This window comes from Pecten maximus, chromosome 4, assembly GCF_902652985.1.
Source record: "Pecten maximus chromosome 4, xPecMax1.1, whole genome shotgun sequence".
NCBI lineage: Eukaryota > Metazoa > Mollusca > Bivalvia > Pectinida > Pectinidae > Pecten > Pecten maximus.
The window spans coordinates 11,187,089-11,214,247 of NC_047018.1; the positions used below are offsets into that span (position 1 = coordinate 11,187,089).

Consider the following 27,159-nt stretch of genomic DNA (forward strand, 5'->3'; position numbering starts at 1 on the left):
GATCAGCTGGCTATGATACATTTGTATTTTCCGGTCACCGTCATTTGGTGAAATTGTCGGTAGAGCTATGTAAAGTACTCCCATCAGACGTTATGATTGGTCAGACCAGTGTGTACTGGGTCGGGTTGTAATGAACCAATAATACAACATATCTTTAAACAATAATCATCTTTGCCCCGAGCCACGGTTATTATCCATTACTGTATACTGTGTGCTTTTAGTGCGACCAATGTTTTCATACAATTTTGGTTGGACACACCTGACTGATCTTGGCGAACAGGTAGACACTCCAATCACACACACTCAGTATACTTGTGTACGTACACAGACGCAGTCAGGTAAATGGGAAAACGAACATTATAACACCAGTATAACGAAAACATATATTGAACGTGTTCAAACTGTCAAACATGGCGGATACCGAGAACCCCTTGGCGAATGGGTATGTCAATTACAACGGGAACGGGACACATGCTCCAAACGGTACAATCAGCATCGAGGGACTGACCCAGGACACGTCCAGTTCGGACGGTAAAGTGGACGATGCTGACCGCGTGTCCATGTCGTCTGCCAAAAGGTCCAGTGAAGGGAGGTAAGTACGACAGGTGTTACAGTGTATGGTATTGATCAGTTACTAATTACCGGTCTGACGTAAGGTATAGGTCGGGTACCAATTACCGGTCTGACGAGGTACGGGATATCTTAAAACAAAGACTCGGGACAATAGACCTGGTGTCAACATGCTGTCAGCGTATGACGACAGGGCTTACAGTGGATGGAATGTGTGTAGGAACAATACTTAATGCGTCTGTGCTTAACGTACATGTTTAAGTAACCTGTAATACAGGTATGGGACATAAATAGATACCTTATGACCAGGTATACATTACATGACGTGTGTATTTTATGAGAAATCTCTCTTTTCCTTTTTCCTTGTAAATTTATTCTTTGTTCATGATTAGTAACATAATTTTGTGTATAATGTTCATGTTAGTCAGTGATTTTATGTATTTTTTATTCCACAACGCACTCTCTTACCTTTAGTGTAAAGAGACATGCAAATATATCGTGGACAAATATTGACTGTGCTATCAAACAGTGCTGAATAGGAATTATAACTTATGGAAGATAGTTAAACTCTCATAAATATAACAAACATCATATCAGTGTTATTTATTGGAAGATTATCTCGTTTCTTCATTCATGGTCTTGGTATGTTGTAGGGTAACATATAATGTGGGATGGTTTTGTGTTGTAAGTATACGTTACCGGTCCTGATAACTGGTAATAATATCTGAGGATGGTTGTAGTATATGTTACCGGTCCTGATATCTGGGGATGGTTGTAGTATGTGTTACCGGTCCTGATATCTGGGCAATGGTTGTAGTATGTGTTACCGGTCCTGATATCTGGGGATGGTTGTAGTATATGTTACCCGTCCTGTTATCTGGGGATGGTTATAGTATTTGTTACCGGTCCTGATATCTGGGGATGGTTGTAGTATGTGTTACCGGTCCTGATATCTGGGGATGGTTGTAGTATGTGTTACTGGTAATAATATCTGGGGATGGTTGTAGTATGTGTTACCGGTCCTGATGTCTGGGGATGGTTGTAGTATGTGTTACCGGTCCTGATATCTGAGGATGGTTGTAGTATGTGTTACCCGTCCTGTTATCTGGGGATGGTTATAGTATTTGTTACCGGTCCTGATATCTGGGGATGATTGTAGTATGTGTTACCGGTCCTGATATCTGGGGATGGTTGTAGTATGTGTTACCGGTCCTGATATCTGGGGATGATTGTAGTATGTGTTACCGGTCCTGATATCTGGGGATGGTTGTAGTATGTGTTACCGGTCCTGATATCTGGGGATGGTTGTAGTATGTGTTACCGGTCCTGATATCTGGGGATGGTTGCAGTATGTGTTACCGGTCCTGATATCTGGGAATGGTTGTAGTATAATATGTTACCGGTCCTGATATCTGGGGATGGTTGTACATGTAGTATGTGTTACAGGTCCTGATGTCTGGGGATGGTTGTACATGTAGTATGTGTTACAGGTCCTGATATCTGGGGATGGTTGTAGTATGTATTATCGGTCCTGATATCTGGGGATGGTTGTAGTATGTGTTACCGGTCCTGATATCTGAGGATGGTTGTAGTATGTGTTACCGGTCCTGATATCTGAGGATGGTTGTAGTATGTGTTACCGGTCCTGATATCTGGGGATGGTTGTACAGTATTTGTTACCGGTCCTGATATCTGGGGATGGTTGTAGTATGTGTTACCGGTCCTGATATCTGAGGATGGTTGTAGTATGTGTTACCGGTCCTGATATCTGTGGAGTGTTGTAGTATGTGTTACCGGTCCTGATATCTGAGGATGGTTGTAGTATGTGTTACCGGTCCTGATATCTGAGGATGGTTGTAGTATGTGTTACCGGTCCTGATATCTGTGGAGTGTTGTAGTATGTGTTACCGGTCCTGATATCTGAGGATGGTTGTAGTATGTGTTACCGGTCCTGATATCTGGGGATGGTTGTAGTTTGTGTTTACGGTCCTGATATCTGGGGATGGTGTTAGATTTTGTTAATTTTGAAGATGAAATCTGGGGATTGTTGTAGTATTTGTTTACAGTCCTGATGAAAATATGTGGGGATGTTTGTTGTATTTGTTAGCAGTCATGATGATATCTGGGGATGGTTGTATTTGTTAACAGTCATGATGATATCTGGGGATTGTTGTATTTTTTAACAGTCCTGTGGATATCTGGGGATTGTTGTATTTTTTAACAGTCCTGTGGATATCTGGGGATTGTTGTATTTTTTAACAGTCCTGTGGATATCTGGGGATTGTTGTATTTTTTTAACAGTCCTGTGGATATCTGGGGATTGATGTAATATTTTATTTGACCTTTATATTAGGGGATGGTCGTTGTTTATCTACAATTATTGATTCTATGCAGGTTGATTACGCTACAGGTACATACGTTACACTCTGATTAGGACAACTGATATTAAAACATTTTGACGATGGTCATACACCCGTCCATGGTCATGGGTATTAATTATTAACTGTGACCAAGTTTTATGGTCGACGAGAAATGCATGCTGTATATAATGTTGTTTTTTTAAAAGAAAGTCGGGGTGTTGATCAATTTTACCTGCCGATGGTTTATGTACACGTACCAGGGCATATAAGATATTTTAGGCGTGTCTGACTTGCCGAAACCTCTCATATTTGTTTGAATGCACGAGGAAGCTATTTCCCTATGGTATACAATTGTAAGATTATACAGATGTAATCATGTGGAATGCCTGTATGTTTCTCATGACTTTAACTAATAATACAATTTACGTACATCTTAATCTTGATCTGTTGGTGGGACACAAAATGATATTCGAGTACAAACTGCAGAATAACGAGACATAGTATAGGGAAGATTGCTTAGAGCTTTTATCATTTGAAAGAGGAAACGTTTTCGTGTCTCCTCGCCTTGCACTCTATCAGGTGCTGATCACTGGTGTATATGATACGGATTTTACAGGTACATATGGCTTGATATACATGAAATATGACTGCTTATCCCGATTTCGCTGTGGCCTCGCTCTAATACCCCCAAAACGAGTTCCTTTGAGCGACATTTATCATATACCTACAGTGCCATTCAGTAGGATGTATATCATGTATGTGTCGATGAAAGGAGCTGGAGAGGTTTTTGTATGTTTCAATATGAATCATAGGGTAGACCAAGGGAATGTCGAGATAAACAATTCGCCCGTACGTTACGGGTGGACACAGTAGGACCTTCAGTGATCCATCCTTCCGTCAAAGGGGGGAACACTGTTAAGTCAAATGGCTGATTCACAATAAAAATGCAATGAAGTGAAAAACATAAAATAAAAAAAGCATAGACGTGTATCTCATAAATATACATCGTAAACCTATACAGTCTATTGTATCCGTTTTGGATGCGGTGAACTCCAGGTATCTATCACGTAGAAAGATCATTCCGCGAATCCGTTCTGAATGAACTGCTGCTAAATACTTCTTCAAGTGTCTGTCTTGACTTTATTTGCAAACATACAATACCGCCACCAAGCAATAAACTTAACTCTATAAACTGAACATTTACCAACTGATAGTAGTAAGTTATGATGATCAAATGTAGAGATATGAATCTTTTGTTACTTTCTGTTTGAGGTCAATATTCCTAATATTTTTCATATCTTATGAAACTGATATGCATTACAGTATGCCTATATAAAGGGACGCTGGTGAGTTACATACATGTATAGGATTTACAAACCTTTGCTCTTCATTGATCACAACACCCTACACAACGAGTTTCACCGAAATCAGAAAACCTGCAGTTTTACCCATTATGAATCCGCATTGTGAGCCATTGTATGATCCCAAAAAGATTTATAGAGTCAAACTTTAAAATCTATATCCCCTTGGCATCATGCATTACAATGAACAAACGTTTGTGAAAATGAAAATATGCTGTGAAGTCAACATAATTGTGGACGCCGTTCATGTTGACGAATAATGGTGTATTTTTGAAACGGGCAATAAATCCTACAATTGCTTTCAAATTGACTTCAAATAGTAAATATTTACATGTGTACATTTATACCTTCAATAATAATTGTATTTTAATAACAACGGGGTTTCGACTATTTTATAAGTCGAAGTATGAATGACGAGAAATGCAATCGCCTTGACATTATTTCTCGATCAGTTAGTTTCTTTCGATTTTAATTTGAAGCAGCTGTACCGTAGTTCATGACCCTGTGTGGCGGTACGTATACATGTATACTGTTAGTGACGGTACATAGACCCTGTGTGACGGTACGTATGCATGTATACTATTAGTGACGGTACATAGACCCTGTGTGACGGTACGTATGCATGTATACTATTAGTGACGGTACATAGACCCTGTGTGACGGTACGTATACATGTATACTATTAGTGACGGTACATAGAGCCTGTGTGACGGTACATAGACCCTGTGTGACGGTACATATATCTTGTGTGACGGTACATAGACCCTGTGTGACGGTACATAGATCCTGTGTGACGGTACATAGATCCTGTGTGACGGTACATAGATCTTGTGTGACGGTACATAGACCCTGTGTGACGGTACGTATACATGTATAATATTATTGACAGTACATAGACCCTGTGTGACGGTACGTATACATGTATACTATTAGTGACGGTACATAGACCATGTGTGACGGTACATAGACCCTGTGTGACGGTACATAGATCCTATGTGACGGTACGTATACATGTATAATATTAGTGACGGTACATAGACCCTGTGTGACGGTACGTATACATGTATACTATTAGTGACGGTACATAGACCCTGTGTGACGGTACGTATACATGTATACTATTAGTGACGGTACATAGAGCCTGTGTGACGGTACGTATACATGTATACTATTAGTGACGGTACATAGACCCTGTGTGACGGTACGTATACATGTACATGTATACTATTAGTGACGGTACATAGACCCTGTGTGACGGTACGTATACATGTATACTATTAGTGACGGTACATAGACCATGTGTGACGGTACATAGATCCTGTGTGACGGTACATAGACCCTGTGTGACGGTACATAGACCCTGTGTGACGGTACATAGATCCTCCTGTGTGACGGTACATAGACCCTATGTGACGGTACGTATACATGTATACTATTAGTGACGGTACATAGACCCTGTGTGACGGTACATAGACCCTGTGTGACGGTACGTATACATGTATAATATTATTGACGGTACATAGAGCCTGTGTGACGGTACATAGAGCCTGTGTGACGGTACATAGACCCTGTGTGACGGTACATAGAGCCTGTGTGACGGTACATAGACCCTGTGTGACGGTACATAGACCCTGTGTGACGGTACATAGATCCTGTGTGACGGTACATAGAGCCTGTGTGACGGTACATAGACCCGGTGTGACGGTACATAGACCCTGTGTGACGGTACATAGATCCTGTGTGACGGTACATAGATCCTGTGTGACGGTACGTATACATGTATACTATTAGTGACGGTACATAGAGCCTGTGTGACGGTACATAGACCCTGTGTGACGGTACATAGATCCTGTGTGACGGTACATAGAGCCTGTGTGACGGTACATAGATCCTGTGTGACGGTACGTATACATGTATACTATTCGTGACAGTATTCAGTATTGGCCCAAATGGCTGCCAATTATAATGTAATACAACTTGGTTAGTTTTACAAAATCTGGCTGGTACGATACTGTTGAGGAGATCCCGAGGGAGTAAACTCTAGGTCGTCAAGGCTAATTCCTTGACAGACCACGTAAGTTCACACCCTATCAGTTGACAAGATGACTGATATAAATAGGGTTATCAATAGATCGATCGTTTACATCTTTTTGTACGGACATGGATTATCTACAGAGGTCGCTCGGTCTACATGCCTTCGGGAGGTTGTGTCTAAAGCGTGTTAGATTGTGTGATTATGAATTACAAAGGTGTTGTGTTCTGTGACTACGGGTTAGCTTCCAATGATATGTCTAACATTATGAGAACATTGGACTTCTAACGTTAAGAACGTATATGATATGACACATTAGGACTTTAAATCTGTAGATAATGTGTGCCCAGAGATCTAGAGTACACGCAGACAGTCGCACACGTGTAGCATAATACATTCTGTGTGTTCTGTGTAAAACAGATTTTAAACAATATCAAGTTATAGCATATACTCGTTCAATATTATTTTTCAATAGCGAAATCAACAGGAAGAGACTGACATCAGACCGTTTCCCTCGACAACTCTGGTTAGTTCGGTATCGTGACCAGATAATTCATTGTGTGTGTCAGAACATACCTTCATTGGCTCCATAATCTGTACATTATTCTATATGTGTTTTAGCGTTGTTTTGGTAACATACATGTACATTGTAAAACCCTCAAAGTCCAACCACCCATCTTCTTTCGGAGTTACATATAGTACGTAGTTATGTTGGTTGACTTGTTTTTGTATTCATTAGAGACAAAACAAGAACAGAGACTTGTCGAAGTCCTTCCATATCACCTAAAGATATCAAAAACGTCATTGTACATGTCGATCGGAAATATCACGTAGAATTTGAAATCAATGACCGACTTTTCCAAGTCGCTTACCTAGATTTTTACTTACTTGTACAACGTAACCAGCAGGGACAACTTACAACTACACCGTTATGTTAAGCGTGATGATTTCAATTTCTAGATAGTAATATCCCTGTTTCGCCTTGGCACTTGTGACTACTGACGGAAAAACCAACAAAACAAGGTTTCGAGAGATGTAGGTTGATGGAGAACATGAGAAAATGTAATATCATTATCTCACCTGGAATTCTATTTGTTCGTTATTCGATGTCAGACGTTGTGTTCTGTTGTCATCGATCTGGTTCCCATTTTGAGAATATGAAGTCATCCGTATCTGACCTGGATTAGTATGGCGAGTGCTGTCGATGAAACAAAAGACGCTTAACCATTGGTACACCTGGTCTTATTTTCCTTGTACTTTTCCAATGGTATACAAATCAATATATTTTGTTTTGTGCTCGTTTTATCGATATTGAGATAGAATTATTATGGTTTTGTGTATATGACGGTATCCCTCCCCTCTCTCTCTCAGAGGTGGAGGGCTAGTGATAAAGTGTCGGGACACCTTAACCACTCGGCCACCGCGGCCCCTCCACGGGAGAGCAGTGTTCTACAGACCATAGCATAACTCAAAGACAACCAGTGCCATTTGGTAGCGACACTCTTCAGTAGGACAATTTGCAATACAGAGCAAACCAGTATAATTGGCAGTTATTTTCTCTTTCTTCCGAGACAATTAAAGAACGCAACCTGTACGCCTTAATAGTGTTATTGTGTGGCACTCCTTTAAGTCCGTGCGTGTCCATGACAACAGTTAATTTGTTGTTTTTACTGCCTTTGTTCTAGTTTAATTACACATTGACCCACTCGTTTATAGAAACAACCCTATTTTCTAACCAGAAAATGGCAGTCCTTCTCTTTATTAGTTTATAGCGATTTCAGATTCCAGTATTTCCCTGATTTATGACCAAATCTTTTCCATCGTAGGTGACATGACAGGTATTATTAGAGCGCTGTTCTGATTATATGATCGATTTCATGTTGATATATGGAACCTGGGCGCGGTTTTTAACACCCACTCTCGCCACGCAAATCATGGATGTTAAAAGATAACAAGTTATCTGCTGTCGGTGATAGCTGATCGGGTGGTCGGGTGGCACAGTGGTAACACTGGTCTTTCACAATTATTTTCTTCCGTATGCAAATAGCATATAGGATCACAATATACATACACATGACAACAATTTACATTTGCGCAAGACGGCGGAGAACACAGCCAATGTAACACCAAGTATTATACATTTCAATAAAGCATGTGTTAATATATATATATATATTTTTTTTTTTGCCATCACAAAAAGTGTATATCATACAATTACAATATTACAATTGCAATTTTAAACTACACGAATTTTTAAGACATAAAAAGACAATCACATACTTGAAATTATATTCCTAGACATATTTTCTCTAGGAGGTTATGATAAAGAAAAAACTATTGTGCAATTACTAATTAATTTACTATTAATCAAACATATAAATACTTATTAACTAAGTAACAGTGACTTCCTTTTGGCCGTCGCCTGAATTAAATATTTTCCAAAATTTCTTAAAGTTTTTACATTGGTACTACAGAACAATTCAGTCATTTTGAAAACAGATGGACGGCGATAAAAATATGGTTTTAAATACTTCACCCTTAAATCCAAATACTTTGGACATAACAAAATAAAATGGACTTCATCCTCAACTTCATGATTATCACACAAAGTACACAGCCTTTGGTGTCTAGGGATACTACTGTACCTACCAATTTCAATATTCAACGAATGAGCATTTAATCTGTATTTGGATATTATTCGTTTTATTTTGAAAGTTAATGGTTTACTGAGATAGTCCTGTATGATAAACGTATCAACGATGTGTTTATATATGGTGCACTTAGAAGAGCTTTCTAAACTAGCTCTCGTTTCTTGGATAAAAATATCTTGTAACCGTTGTTTATACAATAACAAAAATATGTTTTTATTTGGTACGTTCTGTGCATACCATACATCGCCAAAACCAAGTGAACATAAGTCATTTTTCAAATGATGAACCCAATTTGCTTTGCTATTAGGCTTTTTAATGTTAAGTTCGAATAACTCATTATAGCAAGCCCTCAATATACAGTTTTCAGTATTCAATAGTTGTAGCCAATATTTAACAATAAACATCTTTCTCGTTATATAAAAAGGAAAACGTCCTAGTTCAAAATACACCATAGAATTGTTAACAGATCTTTTAACGCCCAAAATCGACTTTAAAACCATCAAGTGTAGTTTTTCAACCTGTGGCGCAGTGTTATAGCCCCACACTTCACAAGCGTAATTCAGAATACATGATACGTATGTATCAAACAATGACAGTTTTGTATTTTCATTTAATATAAACTTTTTCATTTTACGATTAAGAAGATAATATGATTTTCTGCCTTGTATAGCAATATTATTTTGTGCTATTGTAAACTTACCATTGTAATTAAAAACTAAACCCAAATAACAAAACTGGTCTACTATCTCAATAACTTTACCATCATATATTCATTGTTCATTCGGAAACAAACGCTTATTTTTTCTAAATACCACAATCTTTGTTTTATCTACATTGACGGACAAATTCCATCGATCAGAATATCGTTTCAAGAAGTCAAGCATATTTTGAAGGTCATCAATATCCTCAGAGAACAAAATAGTATCGTCTGCGTACATGATCAAGAAACATAGGCGGCTAAGGTTCGATTCCACGATCGGACATGAACAAGTATGGGCCACCTGCCCCACCATCTGGGTTTTCTTGGGTACCTTCTTTATAATGAACCCCTCGCGCGCTTCAATCCGGGCCAACAAGAGTGATTGTATAAGTCGGTATGTCTTGTTTCGTAATTGTAAAATAAATAAAGTTTACGTTACATGGTCTGTCACTATGACTAGTAGTCCCTGATGTTAGTGTCAGCATTGATAAACATGCAGCTCATAGATCGAAATTCTGGTGTCTTTATTGTCAAACAGGTACTATACCGTACAAAATACAAAACAAAATGTATTATAATCCAGGAAATTTTAGAAATTTGGTATCAATGAGTTTTTGTGGTGTTCCGATTTAGATCAATACTTTCAGTGCCTTACAATGGACTATAATAATAAAAAGCTAACAATAAAAAGCTATTTAAATATGTGAGCTCGAGTTCGACCAGGCTCGGCTATTGAAAAACACATTCATGACCGTATTCTGAAATAAATTGCTCGGAAGGTTTATTGTATACCCCTGGAAATCAGTTTAGGGGGAAATTGTTGTAAATGGTCCCTTTATTCTTACATAACTGGTTAACGAGAATTACCAGCACGGTTTACAGTGTAAACTCTCGGTCTGGCTGGGGTTTTCACAGCCTTTCTGTACTAGTGGTACATGTATATATTACTACAGACCGTGGTATGTGATTATATAATTATGGCATCGAACTTCAGCAGACCAAAGCTCAAATCGATAACAAATTCCATTATACCAAATAATCACTTCATATACCACCTAACCCCCATCTTTAACCCCCCTAACGCCACCCCATTCCTACACACCATAGACTTCAGCCTATGTTACCTATGTAACAATTTGACTGAAAACATTCACGCACGTCTCTTAACACGTGCACCTACCCGGTCACCCGGTACCTGAGTACTGATACGATCGGTCACGTGACACACAGGTAGGTCTGCTCAGCCATTACCGGTGTACACAAGTCTAAATATCTTACTTCCTCCGACAGTAGTGAAGGACTTGGGAGTGTGATATGCTCAGTTCTCAGGGGACAGTACTTGGTATGTATCCCGCCTTGTCTCTCAGATAGATATATTTTCTGTGTGTATCATTACCAGAGACGTATATATACCATTACCAATGTGAGGTTTATAAATGCTTTTAGTAAATAATGTATAATTTAACAACAACTGTTAAAATGAAGTTAAAGTTAAGGATACCATGACACCAGCTATAACGAAGAAAATCTGAATCCGCATTTTTATTTACTTTTGAGTATTAGTTATTCCATAAATAATTAACTCTACCTTTTCTGGCTTACAGTTACTCCCCCTGACAAAACACATTCACAATATACCATAGCACATTCGCCGTACTTTTTTAATGCGGTAACTAATGGCAGTACTAGATACCGAGTTCGAAATTATAATCATTCGAATGGCTGAATGGCTGGGTGTGATTTAATGGCTCACTTCTGTCGAAAAGCACCTTTTAAGTAAATATTTCACGATCCGCCACTAGTATCAGACATGTAACCTTACCGTAACGCTCGACTTCTCATGGTTTTTACTGAACTATCGCATCCTGTTACTTACATATGATAAAATCCAGTCTCTTGAAACATACAATATGCTGCATGTAGTTGACGTCTATATAACTGATATTAAAATTCCAGAAATTACTTAATATTTTACAAATTACTTGATTATCGCCTGTATCGTTCTGGTGGTTGGAGATGGACCACCATCGTAACCTGGCCCTTAACTATACTGTATACGCATACAAATATGTGCGATTTGGTTATCAGACCATGTCCCCCGTCACGCAAGACTATTCCACGACATTCCTTTGGATACACTTTATATGTAATACACATTTCTGATTATCTGGGGTAAGTGATTGATATTTACATGGTTTAGGCGTTTTAAATGTATCCTGTTTAGTATAAACAGACTCAGAATTAAGTAAAACTGACTTCCTGATTATATTACCATTCTTCCTTCTATCGTTATCATTCATGTAAAAAAACTATTGATCCTAAGCAATAGGGAAACAATTGTCCAGAAAATGAAAATAGGAAAACTGGAAAAATAAAAGAAGAAATCCAGTACCTCTTCTCAATGTACAATCAATTTAATTAATTAAACAAAACCATATCTGACCAAACATCAAACAAATGTCCATGTCTGACCATCATACAAATGTCCGTATCTGACCAACATACAAATGTCCATATCTGACCAACATACACATGTACAAATGTCCATGTCTGACCAATATATAAATGTCCGTATCTGACCAAACATCATACCAATGTTCACGGAAATTAATATATGCGCAAGGGCTGTTTTTGCCTCACAATGAAGATATCTGTAACGTTACCGTCTCCCTTTACCTATTTCTAGTGTTAACAGACATGGTCTCAATTTCAACTTCCTGCTGTCTAGCTTAGATACACCCGATATGCGTTTTTCAATTGTACACTTACAAAAGGAAGTTAACTTAACACAGTTGCGATTATATCTAACATTATCATATTGTGGTTTTAAATATTTGTACTAAAATGACGAATTTTAACAAGATGCATTACGCTAACACAAAGCTTGACATTCTTGTTATACTGACTTTTCCATTGGGTACTAAGTGTTAGGAGAGGGCTATTACTGAGGCCAGCTCCTGTTGCTTAACACACAATGAAAGCCATTTATACCTGTTTACGTTTATATACTATTATTATTGCTGTGATTTCTCGCCTCCACCTACACATTCACCTGACTCATCAAAGACATTTTTTACCTGTCAAGCAATCCTAATTACCTTTGTGACACGCTAATATGTAGTAAATGCATATGACTTAACGAGATTAATAGCTTATAACGGCAATCCTCTTTGACTGGATCATGTCTTTAAAAAACACAAAAGGTTACGACCACCAGATACTCGAACACTAATTACAAAGGGTGATAGCGACTACGTTATTAGGTCACGGTCGTACATAATGTAGCTGCTAATTGTGACATGAATGTATATGTATATAAATACAAGTCCCACAGAGAGGGAACAAAGACCAGACAATAGCTACCCACACTCGTCACAATACGCGCGGTTCGGCCATCCTGTTTAAAAACCATATTTACATAAATAGGCACTGACACATATCATACCTGACGTTCAGTCTAGCGTGGAGTTATATATCGGATATCCACCCACCAAATGTCCATTTGTTTGGCAGGAACTAGCATGTTACATCTGTTAATGCTGGAGTGCTAGGCCAGTGACAGTTCTACCAATAGACAGAAAATGCCGGCTGCAATTCACTACCGAAAACGGACCGAGGACGAGGATGAGTTCAGGTATGGTAAGGCTACTGGCCTATATCTCTCGGTATTATATGTCCTCCTACAATATGATACAGGTGTAAAGACAGGTGAACGGTATTAAGTTTTTAAGCTGTTAGTGTTGCACTGTCTGTGTATTTGGTGCCATGTTAGGTACTGTTTGTATTAGTGTTACGAGAGGTTATTTTTATGCAATATTTTCCCGATATTCCCTCACAGCTGTCTAATACTTCCCGTGACATGGTATCGTTATATAAGTATTTTCCCGATATTTCCTCACAGCTGTCTGTACTAATACTGTCGGTACTAATACTTCCCGTGACATGGTATCGTTATATAAGTATTTTCCCGATATTCCCTCACAGCTGTCTAATACTTCCCCTGACATGGTATCGTTATATAAGTATTTTCCCGATATTCCCTCACAGCTGTCTAATACTTCCCCTGACATGGTATCGTTATATAAGTATTTCCCCGATATTCCCTCACAGCTGTCTAATACTTCCCCTGACATGGTATCGTTATATAAGTATTTTCCCGATATTCCCTCACAGCTGTCTAATACTTCCCGTGACATGGTATCGTTATATAAGTATTTTCCCGATATTCCCTCACAGCTGTCGGTACTAATACTTCCCGTAACGCAGTAATGTACCATGTCTACTAGGAACTAATGTTCTTGGTGTCGAAGACGAATTAAGAAGTCGGTCGACCAAATTGTATGTTTGTAAACATGTAATTTCGCAGGCGAGGCCTTGGATGGTTGTAATGACAGCTTTCACGCCTTGTCCGATTATATTTTGTATGATGTCGACAGCCTGCAGGTCACTGACTTTTACATGTAGTATCAGGTGTGTCATTGTGTTAGATATAAGGTACATGTAGTAGCAGGTATGTCAATGTGTTAGATATAAGGTACATGTAGTATCAGGTGTGTCAATGTGTTAGATATAAGGTACATGTAGTATCAGGTGTGTCAATGTGTTAGGTATAAGGTACATGTAGTATCAGGTATGTCAATGTGTTAGATATAAGGTACATGTAGTATCAGGTGTGTCAATGTGTTAGGTATAAGGTACATGTAGTATCAGGTGTGTCAATGTGTTAGGTATAAGGTACATGTAGTATCAGGTGTGTTAGATATAAGGTACATGTAGTATCAGGTGTGTTAGATATAAGGTACATGTAGTATCAGGTGTGTTAGGTATAAGGTACATGTAGTATCAGGTGTGTCAATGTGTTAGATATAAGGTACATGTAGTATCAAGTGTGTCAATGTGTTAGATATAAGGTACATGTAGTATCAGGTGTGTCAATGTGTTAGGTATAAGGTACATGTAGTATCAGGTGTGTCAATGTGTTAGGTATAAGGTACATGTAGTATCAAGTGTGTCAATGTGTTAGGTATAAGGTACATGTAGTATCAGGTGTGTCAATGTGTTAGGTATAAGGTACATGTAGTATCAGGTGTGTCAATGTGTTAGGTATAAGGTACATATAGTATCAGGTGTGTCAGTGTGTTAGGTATAAGGTACATGTAGTATCAGGTGTGTCCATGTGTTAGATATAAGGTACATGTAGTATCAGGTGTGTCAATGTGTTAGGTATAAGGTACATGTAGTATCAGGTGTGTCAATGTGTTAGGTATAAGGTACATGTAGTATCAGGTGTGTTAGGTATAAGGTACATGTAGTATCAGGTGTGTTAGGTATAAGGTACATGTAGTATCAGGTGTGTCCATGTGTTAGATATAAGGTACATGTAGTATCAGGTGTGTCAATGTGTTAGATATAAGGTACATGTAGTCTCAGGTATGTCAATGTGTTAGATATAAGGTACATGTAGTATCAGGTGTGTCAATGTGTTAGATATAAGGTACATGTAGTATCAGGTGTGTCAATGTGTTAGGTATAAGGTACATGTAGTATCAGGTGTGTCAGTGTGTTAGGTATAAGGTACATGTAGTATCAGGTGTGTCAGTGTGTTAGGTATAAGGTACATGTAGTATCAGGTGTGTCAGTGTGTTAGGTATAAGGTACATGTAGTATCAGGTGTGTTAGGTATAAGGTACATGTAGTATCAGGTGTGTTAATGTGTTAGATATAAGGTACATATAGTATCAGGTGTGTCAGTGTGTTAGGTATAAGGTACATGTAGTATCAGGTGTGTCCATGTGTTAGATATAATGTACATGTAGTATCAGGTGTGTCAATGTGTTAGGTATAAGGTACATGTAGTATCAGGTGTGTCAATGTGTTAGGTATAAGGTACATGTAGTATCAGGTGTGTCAATGTGTTAGATATAAGGTACATGTAGTATCAGGTGTGTCAATGTGTTAGGTATAAGGTACATGTAGTATCAGGTGTGTCAATGTGTTAGGTATAAGGTACATGTAGTATCAGGTGTGTCAATGTGTTAGATATAAGGTACATGTAGTATCAGGTATGTCAATGTTTAGATATAAGGTACATGTAGTATCAGGTGTGTCAATGTGTTAGGTATAAGGTACATGTAGTATCAGGTGTGTCAATGTTTTAGGTATAAGGTACATGTAGTATCAGGTATGTCAATGTTTAGATATAAGGTACATGTAGTATCAGGTGTGTCAATGTGTTAGATATAAGGTACATGTAGTATCAGGTGTGTCAGTGTGTTAGGTATAAGGTACATGTAGTATCAGGTGTGTCAGTGTGTTAGGTATAAGGTACATGTAGTATCAGGTGTGTTAATGTGTTAGGTATAAGGTACATGTAGTATCAGGTGTGTCAATGTGTTAGATATAAGGTACATGTAGTATCAGGTGTGTTAGATATAAGGTACATGTAGTATCAGGTGTGTTAGATATAAGGTACATGTAGTATCAGGTGTGTCAGTGTGTTAGGTATAAGGTACATGTAGTATCAGGTGTGTCAGTGTGTTAGATATAAGGTACATGTAGTATCAGGTGTGTCAATGTGTTAGATATAAGGTACATGTAGTATCAGGTGTGTCAATGTGTTAGGTATAAGGTACATGTAGTATCAGGTGTGTCAATGTGTTAGGTATAAGGTACATGTAGTATCAGGTGTGTCAATGTGTTAGGTATAAGGTACATGTAGTATCAGGTGTGTTAATGTGTTAGGTATAAGGTACATGTAGTATCAGGTATGTCAGTGTGTTAGATATAAGGTACATGTAGTATCAGGTGTGTACATGTGTTAGGTATAAGGTACATGTAGTATCAGGTATGTCAGTGTGTTAGATATAAGGTACATGTAGTATCAGGTGTGTACATGTGTTAGGTATAAGGTACATGTAGTATCAGGTGTGTACATGTGTTAGGTATAAGGTACATGTAGTATCAGGTGTGTCAATGTGTTAGGTATAAGGTACATGTAGTATCAGGTGTGTCAGTGTGTTAGGTATAAGGTACATGTAGTATCAGGTGTGTCAATGTGTTAGATATAAGGTACATGTAGTATCAGGTGTGTCAGTGTGTTAGATATAAGGTACATGTAGTATCAGGTGTGTCAATGTGTTAGGTATAAGGTACATGTAGTATCAGGTGTGTCAATGTGTTAGATATAAGGTACATGTAGTATCAGGTGTGTTAATGTGTTAGATATAAGGTACATGTAGTATCAGGTGTGTCAATGTGTTAGATATAAGGTACATGTAGTATCAGGTGTGTCAATGTGTTAGATATAAGGTACATGTAGTATCAGGTATGTCAATGTGTTAGATATAAGGTACATGTAGTATCAGGTGTGTCCATGTGTTAGATATAAGGTACATGTAGTATCAGGTGTGTCCATGTGTTAGGTATAAGGTACATGTAGTATCAGGTGTGTTAATGTGTTAGATATAAGGTACATGTAGTATCAGGTGTGTCAGTGTGTTAGATATAAGGTACATGTAGTATCAGGTGTGTCAGTGTGTTAGATATAAGGTACATGTAGTCTCAGGTATGTCAATGTGTTATATATAAGGTACATGTAGTATCAGGTGTGTCAATGTGTTATATATAAGGTACATGTAGTATCAGGTGTGTCAGTGTGTTAGATATAAGGTACATGTAGTATCAGGTGTGTCAATGTGTTATATATAAGGTACATGTAGTATCAGGTGTGTCAATGTGTTATATATAAGGTACATGTAGTATCAGGTTTGTCAATGTGTTAGGTATAAGGTACATGTAGTATCAGGTATGTCAATGTGTTAGATATAAGGTACATGTAGTATCAGGTGTGTCAGTGTGTTAGGTATAAGGTACATGTAGTATCAGGTATGTCAATGTGTTATATATAAGGTACATGTAGTATCAGGTGTGTCAATGTGTTAGGTATAAGGTACATGTAGTATCAGGTTTGTCAATGTGTTATATATAAGGTACATGTAGTATCAGGTATGTCAATGTGTTAGATATAAGGTACATGTAGTATCAGGTTTGTCAATGTGTTAGATATAAGGTACATGTAGTATCAGGTGTGTCAATGTGTTAGATATAAGGTACATGTAGTATCAGGTGTGTCAATGTGTTAGATATAAGGTACATGTAGTATCAGGTATGTCAATGTGTTAGATATAAGGTACATGTAGTATCAGGTATGTCAATGTGTTAGATATAAGGTACATGTAGTATCAGGTGTGTTAGATATAAGGTACATGTAGTATCAGGTGTGTCAGTGTGTTAGATATAAGGTACATGTAGTATCAGGTGTGTCAATGTGTTAGATATAAGGTACATGTAGTATCAGGTGTGTCAGTGTGTTAGATATAAGGTACATGTAGTATCAGGTGTGTCAGTGTGTTAGATATAAGGTACATGTAGTATCAAGTGTGTCAGTGTGTTAGATATAAGGTACATGTAGTATCAGGTGTGTCAATGTGTTATATATAAGGTACATGTAGTATCAGGTGTGTCAATGTGTTATATATAAGGTACATGTAGTATCAGGTTTGTCAATGTGTTAGGTATAAGGTACATGTAGTATCAGGTATGTCAATGTGTTAGATATAAGGTACATGTAGTATCAGGTATGTCCATGTGTTCGGTATAAGGTACATGTAGTATCAGGTTTGTTAATGTGTTAGATATAAGGTACATGTAGTATCAGGTGTGTCAGTGTGTTAGGTATAAGGTACATGTAGTATCAGGTGTGTCAATGTGTTAGATATAAGGTACATGTAGTATCAGGTGTGTCAATGTTTAGATATAAGGTACATGTAGTATCAGGTGTGTCAGTGTGTTAGGTATAAGGTACATGTAGTATCAGGTGTGTCAATGTGTTAGGTATAAGGTACAGGTGTAGTATCAGGTGTGTCAATGTGTTAGGTATATAGTATCAGGTGTGTCAATGTGTTAGGTATATAGTATCAGGTGTGTCAATGTGTTAGATGTAAACTATATAGTCGTAGGTGTGTCATTTCATCATTTCGTTGATTTGTAGGCGTCATGGCTTATATGATAAAAATGCAATATTAATAGATGTTTACAAGACAGACATTTTGTACAGAAATGTGGTGACTGTATGAATACTGTGGCACACTTATGTGAATTATCTTCTGTTTTACTTAACACTCATTCGTGATATTTGTGAAAATTACTGGAACCTTTCAAATACCGAACGTATTGTTGATGGAAAGACAAGGGAAGTATTGTTGATGATAAATATACCGGAAGTATTGTTGGTTGTTAGTTATCATGGTGCCCCAATGGTCAGTAAATAACTATATATACCGGAAGTGTTGTTAGTTATCATGGTGCCCCAATGATCGGTAAATACACTATATATACCGGAAGTGTTGTTAGTTATCATGGTGCCCCAATGATCGGTAAATACACTATATATACCGGAAGTGTTGTTAGTAATACACTTTATATACCGGAAGTGTTGTTAGTAACACACTATATATACCGGAAGTGTTGTTGGTTGTTAGTTATCATGGTGCCCCAATGATCGGTAAATACACTATATATACCGGAAGTGTTGTTAGTTATCATGGTGCCCCAATAATCAGTAAATAACTATATATACCGGAAGTGCTGTTAGTTAGTATGGTGGCCCAATGATCGGTAAATACACTATATATACAAGAAGTGTTGTTAGTAATACACTATATATACCGGAAGTGTTGTTAGTAATACACTATATATACCGGAAGTGTTGTTAGTAATACACTATATATACCGGAAGTGTTGTTGACTATTATGGTGCGTTAATTTGATGTAATTTGAGCCCCTTCGCCATGGGTCATGTAGATTTTAAATCTGTGGCATTGAAAGGTCCCTTGAGGGACTGTCCTCTCTATAGTATACAACAAGTACTGGTGAGTATTGTCGGCGACATTTTAAAATCAATGGTATATTGTTTGTTATGTCATTTATAAATGTTATGAATTGTGTATACAATTAGGCTTGTATTGGCGCCATAGGCTTTCAGGCTTTTGTTGAAAGCATAAGACTGACCATGAACTATTGACCGTTGCCATCTGATCCTGAGGCATGTCTGACCATTGTCATTGACCGACAGTGTTGAAACTGTGTACGCTGGTTCTTGTCTGTGGAAATTGTGGTGGTGAAATATGATATCAAACATCATAAACTGTTTTCATCTTTAAATATATAACGGTATTTTGGGATATTGATTAAAACAGCTGTATCATTTTGATAATGTTGTATTGAAAATGAGAAAATAGATAATTTACTATATGGATGTATATTGGGTTACCTACATATACTCGTTCAATATCTAGGGATTTTGGTGTATTGTGACCTGGAGTTTTTTGTTTTTGTTTTTTTTTCTATGTATATGTTGTACACATGGAATTGTTTGGACAAGTTTTATACTGAATGGCGATATAAAATTAATTAACGTAGACTTATCTGATACATACACGACGTGTACCACCCTAACACAGTACAGTGTATGTCATGTCTTTACGATACCATTACGGTCCAGTGTACCGATTTCTTGATGAAACGACCTCAACATTTACACCAATCGGTGTGACATCTGTACATGGGGATAAACCCTGCCGATTAAACTGTGACTAGGTAATTGTATACTGATCGGTTAAAACAAATATTAATTTTGAGTCGGACACTGGTTTCAGTCATCAAATATACAAATTTTGTCCTCGGGTTAGGCCTATATACATTATATAAACGTGTTCATGGTCTTACTCTTTGTGAATGGTGTTAACGTATGTGTCACGTGATCAATAATTGTCAATAAAAGGGGATTATATAAAACATCCTTAGTATGTGTTATGATAATCAGATATATTACGTGTCCACATATGTATTAACGATCGTAATTTGTACACATCGAAAGACCTTTATATTTGATACTGTACATTATAGAAGTGACATAGAAGCCACTGTAAACCATCTACTTACTTATCTATATCACAGGTACTTGTGGACATGATTATGATGTTTTTAGTTAAAATGTTACGTTATAGACGAGTAAATTATTGTATAACCATCGTATGTTTAATTAAAAAAAATCATACCTTGGCCTTAGTACATCTTTATTTATAAGGCAAAGGTATGATATTAAAAAAATAAGCATACGATGGTTATACAATAGTTTACTCGTCTATAACGTAACATTTTAACTAAAATCATTATAATCATGTCCACAAGTACCTGTGATCTATATATTACATCGTCCGTGACCAACGTCTTTGACAAATCACCCTCCGTGACGTCACCGATCGTATTATACTATCAACAGGAATTCGTTCGTTTCCTGGGCTAGTCTGTAATTTTATGTTCCAGGAATTTATACTGGTAAATTTCTTCGGAGATTTAACAGGGAAAGATGTACATGTAATGTATTGAACGCCATCATCCCAGGTACAGCTACTGACGGGGTATATCTAAAATATAGAAAAATAGAATTTTTAAGTTTCTGCTCTACCGGTTTATCACTGCAACATATCCATCTTAAAGTGGTTCATCTAGCAACGGTTCTCTTTGACGTGCTTTTGTGTTAATATAAGGACTTGGACTTCCACTTTCTTTGATATCATAGGTCGTGTAGGTAAGATGATTATCCTGCTAAAGTACGGGCGGGAATTCGGATATCATCAGGCGGTAGATAATGTGGAAGTTTATCTAGTAGTGATGACGAATCATTTGTTATGTGGCTGCCTACTGCCCCACATTAGGACCTTCCCTGTATGTCACACCGACAATACTGACCTGTATAAACCATTACTAAGTCCGGGATACCTCGGATTTCACGGACCATTGAGATGTAAACACACCGGTTCGATGGCCCGGATAATAGGCACTTATCACAAGTTTATAGTAAGGAAGGGCTTTCAGTATCTTGTAAAGAAATGGGGCAAAGCTTTTCAAAACGTTTGGTTGTTTTTAATTTTGAATGACAGGATTTATGTGTATTCTAAGGTTTATACTGTGTTAAAGGATTGCTCGCCATTGTATTGGGTCGGCCATGTGGTATCGTTCTTAACAATGTATTGTTGATACTTTAGCAGATGATTCAAAATAAATGATTATCGTTTGTTGTAGTCTAAGAGGATTGCCTGCATTGCCCAAAGATTCTGAACTTCCAGCACTTCCGGCCCAGCCTCCCAGGAATATAGAGAAACTACCACCCAGAATGCGGCCAAGAAACATCCAAAATGGTAGGTCGGATTATATGTATGAGAAATGTCACGGACTAAATCCCATATTAAGTCAAGCCTTGGGGAGGTTTATTGAATAATTCGTCTGTAAAATAGCCAACGTCGTTTATAATTCATAATATTCAGAATACAATATTCCTTATATAATGTCTGTGAGCTAATGACGTCATTGTATACATTGGAAGAGATATTATGATAGATAACATACACCTTTGGCCAAGATTCTAAATCGTGATCGTTTGTATTTCTGTACCGCATTCTTAACGTCTCTTTACATGTCCCAATATAAGTTTCAATTTCTTGGTTTCTTTCAGGAGCCAAATTTATTCCGGAAAAAGAAATCACCATTCCTAGCGATGGAAACATATCTGGATTTTGCGTTGAAGATATGACGACATTTTTTAAACACATGGGACTATCAGACAGAATAGTGAATCATTTAAACAAGAAATCAGTGAGTGGAAAGAGATTCTCAAAATTTACAGATTCGGAGCTAGAAACAATTGGTATCAACAATCCAATATTAAGACATTTCCGCGACAAAAGTTCTGTCTCAAGTTCTAAGAAACGACTGCCTTTCATGTTATAAAACAGTTTATCATCGTTAATCTCAACTACAGAAGGATTGTCTCGAGTTCCAAGAAATATCTGCTTTTCATTTTGTGCAGCAGTTCATTACCACACTTCTCCACGGGTGAGGTGTTGTCTCCGGTTCCATGACATGTCTGCCCATGGTAGAAAAAGACGTTACGTCACTTTTCCCGGAGAGGGAAATGTTGCAGCCATTTCTGTGAAAAAACACCATTTGTGTTGTGAAGTATCAAAGCATTTGTATGTATACATGTTTCGCCTCAAACAAACTCAACAAAAGGGTGCCTTATTTTAAAAAGCCAGTCACACTTATTGGATAATGGTAATTCTCCTATAATATTGGAAGATAAATGATTTGCCATGTTCCACAAGATGCCAGTTTTCGTAATTTTGCTCTGTATATAGATTGAGCTCAGTCGTTTAGTTTGGGATCAGCTGTGTACACTTTGATGTACATTATTGATAAAACTCCATGTTAACTTCCACTCCCTGTCCTGATGTTGTGTTACATGTGCGTGTATAACCACGAAAATGTATAAAATCAGCACAGTGTCTCGTAAAATGTAGGTGTATATGTGGAGCCAAGTGGTAATGCCCAAAGTGTTGATAATTATGGTAATTTCATTTGTAATAAAATAGAGGGGAACATCATTTTTCAAGATCTTAATGTATGACTTGATATACATGTATATTTTTTCAATGTTTTTGTTCCGCATTTTTTTGTCCTATTTAGCATGACGCCCCTTAACATTGACCATTTATTATCGACATAACTGGAATTATGTTGTGTATTATATAGCACACATTCTACAAACATCCGTTAGCAAGGCTCCCGTGTAACATGGAGTTGACCCGTGTAATGTGTAGTTTACCCATGTAATATGAAGTTAACCCGTGTAATTTTGCGTTTACCCGTGCAATGTGTAGTTAATCCGTGCAATGTGGAGATGATGCGTGTAATGTGTAGTTTATCCGTGTAATGTGGGGTTTATCCGTGTAATGTGGGGTTTACCCGTGTAATGTGTAGTTTATCCGTGTAATGTGGGGTTTACCCGTGTATTGTGGGGTTTACCCGTGCAATGTGGAGTTGATCCGTGTAATATGTAGTTTATTCGTGAAATGTGGCGTTTACCCGTGTAAGACATCTCTGTGCAATTCTACATATTATACATGTTACTCCATTGTTATATTGTGTTGATACACACCGAATGGTATTAACAATTATAGAATATAGGTATATAACTGTACATGTATGATAAATCACAAGAATACTAATTACCGAGGCATTTTTTCACTGTTTCACATCTCTCACGAAGGAGGGCCACATCTCTCCAGAAAAAAATGTGGGAATCGGTCTTGTGATTTTATTATGTAATCAACATGTTAGACGGTGTTGTCTGTCATCTACAATATTTCATGATGACTCGTATAGCTGTCACTTCAGTTGTCATTGATGCTTTAACATAACTGACCTGATTTCTTCAAAGTTCTCTAACTTATCATAGGAGAGTATTATTGGATTTATGAAAACAAACCTTTAAATTCTCCAATGCTTTCCTACAGTAAATTTTAAGTTGAAGAATGTCCTTAAGTTTAGGAACATTGATGAAACGGGTCAGATAAATCATGATATTCCTTACTGTACATATCGGCAATATATGTTTACAAAGTTAAGCTAGTATGTGATATATTAATCGACCACCGATCAATAATAGTGTCAAATTGTCGTTTTAAAAAAACATGTTACAACAACTCGTTCCAAAAAACAGAGTATGATCCCATGTAAGAGTATGCCAAATCATGATAAAATTGTCTTTATTTGCTCTATTTTGTATTAATTAAAACTGGGTATATAGTCTGCTGACTAACATTGGGTATATAGTCTGCTGGACTAACATTGGGTAAATAGTCTGCTGGACTAACATTAGGTATATAGTCTGCTGGACTAACATTAGGTGTATAGTCTGCGGGACTGATATTGGGTATATAGTCTGTTGGACTAACATTAGGTGTATAGTCTGCTGGACTAACGTTGGGTATATAGACTGCTGGAGTAACATCGGGTATATAGTCTGCTGGACTAACATTGGGTATATAGTCTGCTGGACTAACATTAGGTGTATAGTCTGCTGGACTAACATTAGGTGTATAGTCTGCTGGACTAACATTGGGTGTATAGTCTGCTGGACTAACATCGGGTGTATAGACTGCTGACTAACATCGGGTGTATAGTCTGCTGGACTAACATTGGGGGTATAGTCTGCTGGACTAACATTGGGTATATAGTCTGCTGGACTAACATTGGGTATATAGACTGCTGACTAACATTGGGTATATAGTCTGCTGGACTAACATCGGGTATATAGTCTGCTGGACTAACATTAGGTGTATAGTCTGCTTGCTATCATTAGATGTATAGTTTGCTGGACTGATATTGGGTATATAGTCTGCTGGACTAACATTGGGTGTATAGTTTGCTGGACTATGACTATGGCCCTATGATTTTACTAATGGAATTAAAGAAGTTTCAATATTCCTCAGTAACAAGGATAGGGCAGTTATACGAACGTGAAATTCGGGGTCCTATACAAATTAATGTTAAATTGACATGTAGTTTATTTTTCTAATCTATTTGTATAATAATGATCTGTAGTACATGTATGTACTGACGAGTTGTATATCATAAATCCAGTGAACTATTTGGTATGTGGTAATGATGGATTGCTAGAGATGCGTGTCGAATGTTAATCCGTACGTATGTACGTGTAGGTGTACCAGATGTATGTGTTGAGATGTAATACAAGTAGGTCACGTACGTTTATGAAATAGAAAAGTGTGATGCGTCATAATCAAAAGATGTGTGATATTGCCTTACTCTGAACAATGTAACAGGTATGACACTATGGAACAGTCGCTATACAACATGTATGTTACCTACAACAGTTTCATGTAGGGTGTATGGTTGAATCATACACTTCTATCAATCTGTGGGTTTTTGCATAATTATGCTCATGACGATGAACTCTTTCTTACGCATCGTTGGTTCAATTGCGAAGTTTCTGAACACTTAAGTAAAGTATTCTGATCAGTTGTGACAATCTTGTGATTTTTCACTGATCTAGGTCAATGTTATAATTGCTATTATTGTTTCACTGATCTAGGTCAATGTTATAATTGTTATTATTGTAGAAACAGAGTTCAGAATGTAACGACAAACAACGTTGTGATTAATTACGTTGCGTTTTCGTTGAGTTCACGTCCTTGGTGTAATCAGATGAACGCCAAATATTATTCCATAAAGACAAAAAACATAAAAACTTGTTATGTTAGTCAATGTGAATTATGCATTAATGTCTACGTTTCATGCCATATTACATGTACAACAGGTATAGCTGGTAGTTATCCAGCCAATATTATCGATAATGTATTCAGGAAAAAAACAAGTCCGGTTGTTATCAATAGTGTATTGTATCCAGGAGAAATCTTGGTAGGATATTATCAATAATACATTTTATCCTATCAAAATTAGTTAGAATATTATATTGTTGATATATCTTATCATGAACACTAGTTATCGATAATGCTTTGTCAGATTGTATGCGGGATAAATCAATTATCATCAATAACATATTTGATTAAGACGTTAAGGTTAGTGTACAATAAGGAGGTTATCGGTCAGTATACTGTGATCTGCATTGTTCTTTGTCACACACGGTCTGGAGATCATGGTCTCATAGTCACGTGATACAGTAGAAGGAATGAGAAATGAGAAATATATTTGAGGAAATGTACACTTATAATTTATATGCAAATATTTAATAATAAAATAAATAAATGATGATGTTGTTTGTGTTTTTAATATGCACGCAAGAGATGTCTTAAACGATATGTCGAAAGAGAAAGATAATCAACATTGTATAAAATCATATAAAGATTGGAATGTATCGTTCCGTGATGAATCACACAAACACCATTAATGCAGTATTACGTCACACATACACTCGTGGAAACGTGGTCCTCACTTTGGAATCTATGAGTGTTCACAAGTGGTCTCGGGTCATCAAAACAGACTGAACTAAAACTTAACAATGGTTATGGACTGGGTCAGAATATGAGAAGGAAATATCTTTAGCAAAAGACTACCGGAACAGAACAGCTGCCTCAGACATTAATAAGGAAACATGACAACCAGCCGAAAATAGAGGTTCTGGAAGAGTCATGGTGTTACGTACTATTGACTAAGTAACCAATATAGATACCTGTATTGACTAGGTAATCAATATGGATACCTGTATAGACTAGGTAACCAATATAGATACCTGTATTGACTAGGTAACTAATATAGATACCTGTATTGACTAGGTAACCAATATATATACCTGTATTGACTAGTAAACCAATATAGATACCTGTATTGACTTGGTAACCAATATGGATAACTGTATTGACTAGGTAACCAATATGGATACCTGTATAGACTGGGTAACCAATATGGATACCTGTATAGACTAGGTAACCAATATAGATACCTGTATTGACTAGGTAACCAATATATATACCTGTATTGACTAGGTAACCAATATGGATACCTGTATAGACTGGGTAACCAATATAGATACCTGTATTGACTAGGT

The 27,159-nt window shown here is 37.2% G+C and overlaps 1 protein-coding gene across 2 annotated transcripts; it reads left to right on the forward strand.

The window, feature by feature from the left end:
* The first annotated feature begins 289 nt into the window (after window positions 1–289).
* Window positions 290–26,364, forward strand: LOC117325224. 2 transcript variants are annotated; one of them, XR_004532220.1, is made up of 4 exons: window positions 290–592; window positions 21,819–21,934; window positions 22,249–25,647; window positions 25,687–26,364. XR_004532220.1 is itself a non-coding variant. In XM_033881314.1 (3 exons), the coding sequence occupies exons 1-3, from the start codon at window positions 411–413 to the stop codon at window positions 22,521–22,523; spliced, it is 573 nt and encodes a 190-aa protein (XP_033737205.1). In that variant the 5' UTR covers window positions 290–410; the 3' UTR covers window positions 22,524–26,364. The 2 variants fall into 2 exon arrangements, 1 of the variants encoding a protein (XP_033737205.1); XM_033881314.1 differs by having other exon boundaries at window positions 22,249–26,364.
* The last annotated feature ends 795 nt before the right edge of the window (window positions 26,365–27,159 follow it).

Coding starts and splice junctions, on each gene's coding strand:
- LOC117325224 (XM_033881314.1), top strand. CDS start 411: ATGGCGGATACCGAGAACCCCTTGGCGAATGGGTATGTCAATTACAAC. Junction 593..21,818: donor AAAAGGTCCAGTGAAGGGAG/GTAAGTACGACA, acceptor CGTTTGTTGTAG/TCTAAGAGGATTGCCTGCAT. Junction 21,935..22,248: donor GCCAAGAAACATCCAAAATG/GTAGGTCGGATT, acceptor GGTTTCTTTCAG/GAGCCAAATTTATTCCGGAA.